The sequence below is a fragment of the Lactuca virosa genome, chromosome 2 (assembly GCF_052849685.1).
Source record: "Lactuca virosa cultivar CGN04683 chromosome 2, Lactuca_virosa_CGN04683_v6, whole genome shotgun sequence".
NCBI lineage: Eukaryota > Viridiplantae > Streptophyta > Magnoliopsida > Asterales > Asteraceae > Lactuca > Lactuca virosa.
Window position 1 is genome coordinate 291,486,328 of NC_136427.1, and position 9,627 is coordinate 291,495,954.

Below are 9,627 nucleotides of genomic sequence, written 5' to 3' on the forward strand. Positions count from 1 at the left end.
ATTACCAAACAAACAGCTTAACGTGAATTAGAGTGAGAAGGAACCTAAATGAACTTATAGGAGAAAATCGAGCGGTTTTGGTTATGGTGTTCTTGAATGAATTCCGTTGAACTTTTCTTTATTCGATGATGAGAGAGGATAGAGATTTAAGGCTCAGATTATGGTGAGTGATGGAAACCTAGGTGAAAGAAATGGAGTAAAAATGTCAATGGAAGGTGGTGCTGCATTTGTGGAGAGAGAAACACAGACGGAGAATGAGAGAGAAGGAATAATACAATGCTTGTTGGCAACGATAACCTGTAGCCGGTGTATAATAGTGGTGGCTCATACTCCCAGTTGGTGGAATCATGAATAAGGCTAACCAACATAAGAAAAATAGTAACACGTACTCCATCTGTGGACCATCCAGGAAAGTCAAATGGAGCACTTACCTACCCCCATCACGACCCGAACCGACAGAAAGGCAACATCTTTATTTAAAATCAAGAAAAAACATATCTAAATTCTACAAAATTCCAAACAAATCCTCTCTTACTCCATAGTCCATATCCATCCATCTCATCCGACTTTGCTCAATTTCTAAGATATATATATATATATATATATATATATATATATATATATATATATATATATATATATGAAAAAAATACGTTTTTATACATATATAAAAAAAAATTGTGTTTTTACGGAAAAACAAAATGTTTTTATCCATATGCGACAAAATATGATTTTACTGAAAAAATATCTTCCTTGGAGTGTTTTCAAAAACAAATTTTTATTATTTATTAAAAAAATCTGAGGGGATGGCAAAAATAAGAAATTTGTTAGCTTAGTTGGAAAGTTTCTTATTGTCTCTGAATGAAATTGTACAGAGTTCGAACCATCGTATGGACTTATTGCCCTTTATTAAAAAATTTTGACTCGTTTCTCTTTCTTCATGTTTTTTTGGCTTACTAGACAGTCATATAACTCTGTTATAGGTTGACCGGTCAAAAGGTGAACCATAGAAAGAAACATAAAATTTGTAGGAATTCAACTAACATGTAGTTTATGAGAAAAACAAAATACAATATTACTTCCATATATTACAAAACAAAACCATAAAAAAACAGTGGAAACATAAAATTTAAAGGAAAACAACGATTATAGTTGTCATCATCCGATAACATGCCACCTGTCTTCGGACGAGAGTGGATTATTTTTCTGTTGTAGAGAAAGAAAACGAAACAAATTATCATAACACAATGTCAGATTAACGACTATCCTTGAGAAATAGCCGTTAAGAACATCACCGTCTCCCTCAGCTGCCCCCACCTCCGAATCCGGACGAGAGTGGATTATTAGCGTCGCGATGGATCTCCGTCTCCCTCAGCTGCCCCCACCTCCTAATTCTTAGCTGAAATTGAATCATAGCCGCTAAGAACATCACCGTCTGATCCGTCGTCAGTATCCCCACCACCTTCGCCACCGTCTTCTCCCTCAAAAAATCCGCCAACCCAACCAAAAATTCCATACCCTTTGCCAAACTATCCACAGCGGCATCCGCATCATCAATCATCCCATTCACTTCCCTTCCTCCCATCCTGGTCAGTGCCAGAATGGTCGGCGCCAACACCTGCTGCTGTAATGTCACCAGCCTCTCCGCAATCGCACTCTCATCATCTTTAGTCTCCACCGTCAACCTCTCTATCCTCTCCACCTGATCGGAAGTCAACTCCAGCCCACATGTTTTCACGATACAGAGGGAAAGACCCGGCTTAAATCCAGCCACCCATAGGAAGGTTCTCTCATAGGGGCTGAACCACGGTGGTGACAGAACAAGAAACACATTCCGGCTAGAAACTCGCGCCTTGGCAAGGAAGTAGTCATGGTAGTGAGCCATGACTCGGAGAATGAGTTGTTTGTGATTGGGCTGGTCTTGTTGATGATCATCTGGGAACTGAAGAAAGTTGAGAAGCTGATTAAGGTAGAGCTCCAGTTGGATCAACCATTCCCGGAAGAAGGTCTGGAATTCTGTTTGAGATCTGGCTGAATTTTCCATGCAGACATGGAAATTATCAAATTAAGGTTTGATTAATTTGAATTAATTGAGAAGATAATCAGCTGGTATGTATATAAGCCCGATCAAGAATTGTTTGATGACTGTTTCTGTGTTTGAAGAAGATGACACGTTTCGAGCTGGTCATGCACTTGCATGCATGTACAGGTAAAACACAACTTCGGTTCGCGTGTATATTTATTAATTGGGTAATTCATGTCGGTGGCAGAGCTAGCGTATGTGCATATTCACGAAATCACCATGCATCATCAATATTGATAATGATGAAATTACAATTAAATTATCTACTATAAAATTACTATATATATATATATATTAAAAATATGAAATTACATAGTATATATTGAGGGGGTTGGGTACTTCTAGACGTGGTAGACTGGTAGTGGCAAATAGCCCGGTGGAAAGGGGGACGATCAAAACGAAGAGAAAGGGACGGTAGGGATGGATCTTGTTGTTGGGATATTATATGTCGATGAGGATGAACGGTGAGTAATTTAAAGGGGCTGGGATGGTTTCAATTTAAAGTGGAATAAAAATTCCACCTCAGCAAATTAAATTGGATGACAAAAGTCAGTTTTTACTTTTTATCGACTGTAATATCGTTTCATAAAATCCGATCTGCTTTTTCTTCATAAATAAGATGATTCGATCATTAAAAAAAAAAAAAATTACACTATATATATGTTCTACTAGTTTTGAAACATTCATAAATAGCATGATTTGATGTGTGAATTTATGTGTTCGTTTTAAAAGGATTTAAAATAAATGTAAATTAAAAAAGGCTACTTATATTACATATTGCGCTGAGCTTCAATCTATAAAGTGCTGCACGAACTTGGGCTCATTGACAAGTCTTTCAGAGGCTCTCAATAACTTTTTGGATCAATCGTAAACCGGTTTCAAAACCCAAACAAATCGGTTTTTTTTTTTTCCCTTTTTTTTTTGCAATCTTAGAATATTCTTAGAAGTTTTGGATTCGAATACTTAAAAAAAAATGATTCATGTTCAATAGTTTTTCTCCATACACAATAATTTATATTTTATATGGCTATACAATATAACATCTTAAAACATAAATTGTTTTATATACAAAAAAACTATCATGTACAAATCAATTTCCGTTCAATATACTATAGGTACATGGATACATACATTAATATAATAAAACTTAAACATTTTTGCTTTCAAATATGACTTTTTGAAGTATTTCTATGGAGACACTACATTAATGATCCATTGGGTAATTGTAATATATCACAAAAATAATTGTCCCCAAATCCAGAAAACGTTTCCATGCATTACGTACTGCCTAACCGAATACACCTACTATAATCTCATAGCTCTAGATCCGTCTCTTTCCCAAAATAACAACATTCAATGAGGGGTACACCAAGAGCGATATGATTTGTTTTTTAGCTTTCCCATAATAGTAAAGATTGCATAGTTTTCTTAGCTTTGAAAATAAGGCATCCAAAATCAATCAATTGATATATACTCAAAGAAAAATAAGAAATCCTTGGAGTCAAATTCTATTAGATAAGTGTGCCTTTGACTTTACTTTTCTCACCCATAACTATACCAATATCTTAGTTGACACCTTAATTAAATTGACTACAAACCTCAAACTTGTCCTTTCCAACCTTAAACTCGTCAATCGTTTTTAAATACACACCAAACATTATATGTCAATATTCCTTCGTAAAAATTTGAAACATTACTGTTTTTTATAATTTTATATGACTGTTTTTTATAATAACTGATCATAAAATGTTCAATATATATCTATATCTTGGATGTTATCAAGTATGCAATACAGCAACATACTTTAAAGAACGATATTTAAACAAGATGTTGCAAATTTAACAATTACTAATTTATTGTCAACAAACATAACCAACATTATTATTACAATGTAAAATATTAAGGGTAAATTACACCATTGGTCCCTCGTGCACATGCTAGAAAGCATGTTTAGTCCCTATTTTCAAAAATTAACTCGGACAGTCTCTGGTTGTTATTTTTCTTGCACGGTTAGTCTCTATAGACGTTAACCGTTAAATGCTTCCGTTTAAGCTCCCCACATGCCTTGCATGCAGGGCATTTTCGTCTTTTCAAGGTTTGTGTCCCTTCTTAATGTCGTTGCACCTTAAAATCATACAAAACATTGCCTCCCTCTTTTCCTCTGCTATCGTCTCCTTCGTCTCCCCTCTTGTTCGATCGATTTCTTCCAACTTGATAACAATGATCGATATTAAATGCAATTGTGGAGTCACTGCAGTGATTCGCACGTCTTATAGCAAAAGAAACCCTGGGAAACTCTATTATGCTTATACAGTAAAGGTAAGGGTAATGATTTTAATTTCGTTCTTCATCTTCTCTAATTTTGCCCTAATTCTTGATCTTCTTTAATTAGTTCAGGGACCATTATGCAAGTTCATAGGATAGGTGAATGATTATGATCAGGACTGTGATTGTATGTAGTTTAGGATGAAACTTGAAGAACAATATCGCAAATTAAAGTTTTACCTAGTTATTAGTTGGTTTTTTTTTTGTTTCAGTCCTTATGTATAAACTGTAGGTTTAGTAATGAAGTTCTTAGTCTTTTGTTATGTGTATTTTGTATTGCTATTATGAAAAACCTTCAATTCCAGTTACAATATGTTGTGTTTCAGTCCAAAGTAATGAAGTTCTTAATCATAATGTGGTGTTCTCAGTTGGTGTTCAAATTTAATGAAAATGTGGTATTTCCAACATATGCAATATACCATTCAATACATGTAGCATCCAATATAACAACCAAGTTTTAACATAAGGGACAAAGTTGTAAGGTAAGAGACAAAACTTAAAATATCCAAGATGACCATTTACCATTAACAAAAAAGGACATCCAAAATAGCAACATAGTGTTAAGGCATACAGATAGTTATCCTAGATAGCAACAAAGTATCAAAATACAAAGCATAACAACAAAGTAATAAGCCAATCAATGTCTAACAAAAACATAGTTATCCTTCATGATCCATATATCAAACTACAAATGCTCTTGCCATGTCGTTCAATGAGTTGTCCCGGAATTTGGTGTTGTGGGCAACTATAGCACAAGTTGTTGAACCTCTCCCAATAATCATGAAAAGTCTCATTTTGACCTTGGCGGATTCCACAAATCTCATTTCTAAGACTTGAGACTCTCGAGGCGGGATAGAACTTATCAAGAAATGCTCTTGCCATGTCGTTCCATGAGTTGATTGACCCCGGTGGAAGATAAAATAACCAATCCTTTGCTCTATCGGCCAATGAAAAGGGGAATGCCCTTAATTTGATTTGGTCATCGGTTGACCCTTATGGCTTCATACTAGTGGAAATAATGTGGAACATCTTCAAATGCTTATGAGGGTCTTCATTCTCCAATCCATGAAAAGTTGGGAGGTGATGGACTAGACTTGACTTCAATTCCGAACCTCCTTCCAAAACCGGGTAATTGATACCGGTTGGAGTTTGTGTAACATCGGTTTCCAACATTTGCCTCAAAGTTCTTTTGGGAGATTCTCCTCCGTCCGCCATTGCGATTGGTTCAATAATGGGTGGATTTTGTTGTAGAGGTGGTGTTTCGGGAATTTCTTGACGAGGGTCGGGACTAGAATCGGGTTCCGTGTCACTTGATGAAGCGGTTTCAACCTCCGGATCCCTGTGAGGATTTGAAGTTTGACCACGTTCTATTCTCTTTTCCTTCGCCAACCATCTTGCTTCTTTTTCAATTTCAGGATTATAAATCAAAGCACCTGTACGTTGAGATCTGGGCATAGAGAAACAAATTGATTAAAAATAAACCAATCCTCGGCAACGGTGCCAAAATTTGGTGGTTGTCGAGGCCAACAAAAATAAATAACCCTAAATCCTTTACACTAAAATAGTGTATGGTGGTAAATGGGTCGATCCACGGAGATTGGTTCAATTTATAACTCTATGGAAAATCTCTTTGCAAAAGTACTTGTAAAATGACAATAAAATAAAAATGGGGGTTTTGATCTTTTTGAAATACTTAAATTAAAACTAGAATTAAACTAGAACTTAAATGAACAATTTGGCAAAAATAAGAATTTGATGTGAAATCAATAAGAGAAAGATGGTTGACTTAAGGTTTCCTCACTTTGACTTTTGATGAACATATCATTAGAATCCAATGGTGCAATACTTGATTTAAACCCTTAATTTGGCTATAGTAATCCAAGGAGCTTGAGATTACCTAGACTTTTCTTAGTTGTTGAAATGGTTAGAGAAGCTCATAACAATTTCCTTAGTCAAAGTCACTAATTCCAATAAGCATGTAATTAGTGAAAGTCAACTAGCATTAAGAACCAAAAAGTCACCAAATCCAAGAGGAGTCAAAAGCTTCCACTACCATGTTGGAGAAAATGTTTTTATGATTGTGTGAAGTAAAACTAACACAAGAATCACTTGTTGCTTTCTAATATGAAGATCCTTTACTTAATCAAGAAATTATCCAACTAATCACCACAAACACATTTAAACTCATGAATAAAAACATACAAGCGATGATAAGATGTTAAAACACAAAACATTTTCATAAAGATTCAAACACAAATTCATGGATTCTTCAATATTCAACAAAAGTTCAAAGGATTCAACAAAAGTCAACCAAGATTTGTTTAGCCAAGCATGGCTAAACTCAAGAAAACAAAGTTAGATAAGATTGTACCAAACATTTGACAATAATCAAGAGGAGAAAATGATGAAGTTCTTGAGGGTTCTTGGCCTTCAAAATGCTCCAAAACTCCAGAGAGAATGCCTCCAAATCGGATGTAAAAGATAAGGCTGAAGAGGCACACCAACCTTCCCAATATAGAGCTCCAAATGAAATCCCGAAATTGCCCCTGCAGGAACCCAGGCGGGCCGCGTGGATTCTTACGCGGGCCGCGTGACTATGACGGGGTTTTTGGGCTTCTTCAAGTTTTGGGCCCCCACAGCTATTCCATTGGCCCAGTTCGAGTCCGATCAGCTTCTAGCCTATTTTTCTTCAAGTTCTCTTCAATTTGAGCCCAATTTGACTTTTTTCAAATCCTCCAAAGCTCTTGTAATCGCCCGATGATCAGCCTCCGCTCACTTCACCCCCCCCCCCCCCCGCATCTTGCAAAATTAAAGTTTAATTCTTCCAAGCCTTCAAATAATTGACAAGCTCACTTCTTGCATCATCTCCATAGCCATCAAGCCCAAAGTCCCATTGCCCTTCTAATCAATCGCCTCCCAAAAATCCTGCTCCGCTAGTCTCCAAAAAATCTGCAATAATGCTCAAGAAACTAGAAAGTACCCGAAATGGTCATAAAATAACAAAAAGGAAAATATGCATGGGAATTAACTAAAATGCGAATGAAATGTGCTAAAATAAACTATGAAAAGAAGTAAATAAAATGAAGCTATCAAATCACCCCAAGCTTAAACCTTACTTGTCCTCAAGTAAGACAAGACTAAAATGAACTCGGGATGAACTATCCTAAGAAAAATAAAAAGAATGGATAGAACCGCGGAACCTGATCACCGTTAGTCAACATGGTCAGAATTGATCTTGCTATTATCTCATTACTTTTTCATCCGATGACAATGGGACCATAAACCACAGCTAGGACAACTCCTTTAGGTGAGTGTGACATCCCCAATTTCACGGCCAGAAAAGACCGATTTCGTTTATGCTTTTTAAAATAAAATCAGAGAAATCTTTTTAAAAGATGTTGCGGAATTGGTCCCCAAAACAAAACATGATAAAAGTTTATCAAAACCTTTCTTTATGAAATATATATTTTTATTTCATAACAAAACCTCGGGATGTCATGTTCCGATACAGATCAAAAGCATAAACAAGACATTATAAGCCTTACACAGTTATTTACAACTACTGGCCTATAATCCAAAAATCACTCATTGTCATCATCCGACTATGCTCGGGGTCCACTACCTGTAATATAAAAAGCTGAGTGGGTCAGGCTTGGAAGCCTGGTGAGCATATAGGGTTTTCAACCCACAATAAATAATAAACTCTTTAAGTTTATCAATCAACAAATAATTTATTAATTTCATCAACCAAAAACAACCCTAATTACTCGTTCCCGTTATCCTCACCTTACGTCCCTAAAACAACTATCACAAGGGACCTAGCCTAAGGATTTTCATTAGGGGTGACAACATTGTTTTCCTCAACAATTTATGTCAAACAAGACAACCGATAAGGTGACAACTTTGCTTTCCTCAGCAAATTATGTCAAACAAGACAAACATCAGGGTGACAACATTGCTTTCCCTCAGCAATTTATGTCAAACAAAACAACCTAACATAAAACAACCAATAAGGTGACAACATTGCTTTCCTTCAGCAATTTACGTCAAATAAGACAACCAAAATGGTGACAACATTGCTTTCCTCAGCAATTTATGTCAAACAAACATCGAGGTGACAACATTGCTTTTCTCTCAGCAATTTATGTCAAAAGGGTGACACAATTGTTTTTCCTCAGCAATTTATGTCAAATAAAACAAACACCGGGGTGACAACATTGCTTTCCCTTAGCAATTTATGTCAAATAGGCACGTAGTCACATCGTCGCCAAGGTTTATACAACAGGCACTACGTCACATAGTCGCCAGGGTTTATACAATAGGCACTACGTCTCATAGTCGCCAGGGTTTATCTAATAGGCACTACGTCTCATAGTCGCCAGGGTTTATCTAATAGGCACTACGTCTCATAGTCGCCAGGGTTTATCTAATAGGCACGAAGTCACATCGTCGCCAGGGTTTATCTAATAGGCACTACGTCTCATAGTCGCCAGAGTTTTTCTAATAGGCACGAAGTCACATCGTCATCAGGGTTTATTTAATAGGCACTACGTCTCATAGTCGCCAGAGTTTATCTAATAGGCACGAAGTCACGTCGTCCCCAGGGTTTATCTAATAGGCACTACGTCTCATAGTCGCCAGAGTTTATCTAATAGGCACGAAGTCACATCGTCACCAGGGTTTATCTAATAGGCACGAAGTCACATCGTCGCCAGGGTTTATCTAATAGGCACAAAGTCACATCGTCACCAGGGTTTATCTAATAGGCACGAAGTCACATTGTCGCCAGGGTTTATCTAATAGGCACTACGTCTTATAGCTGCCAACGTACTAAATACATAGCAACCAACGTACATCTATATTGTACTAAATTCATAGCTACCAACGTACATCTATACTGTACTTTTATCCCTCATACTTTATCTACCCATGTTTTACCCAACATATTTGAAGATAAAATATATATACATTTTAAATCATTTTAAACATGTATAAAACATTCATTCAACATCCATCTTAAATAAATAAACAACATATATACACAGAGCACGTATTTTATATAAAATATTTCATATCTATGTGTAAGATGAATGTGACTACACACTCACCTGATTTAATGAAAATCGGGCAACAATTCGTTTCCTAAAACGATCGTTTCTAATAAAACCGGGAGTTTTATTGAGAAACCGGGCTCTGCGAAAGGTCGGGCTTCAAAACCG

The 9,627-nt window shown here is 36.3% G+C and overlaps 1 protein-coding gene across 1 annotated transcript; it reads right to left on the minus strand.

Annotated features, from left to right (window-relative positions):
• Positions 1-1,084: 1,084 nt before the first annotated feature.
• On the minus strand, positions 1,085-2,402 carry LOC145157098 (protein DOG1-like 4). Its single transcript, XM_079076232.1, has one exon. It carries the CDS (start codon positions 2,042-2,044, stop codon positions 1,304-1,306), a length of 741 nt encoding a protein of 246 aa, XP_078932358.1. The 5' UTR covers positions 2,045-2,402; the 3' UTR covers positions 1,085-1,303.
• Positions 2,403-9,627: the final 7,225 nt, after the last annotated feature.

Bases quoted from the DNA above. Each gene is read 5' to 3' on its own strand.
- LOC145157098 (XM_079076232.1), bottom strand. From the start codon at position 2,044: ATGGAAAATTCAGCCAGATCTCAAACAGAATTCCAGACCTTCTTCCGG.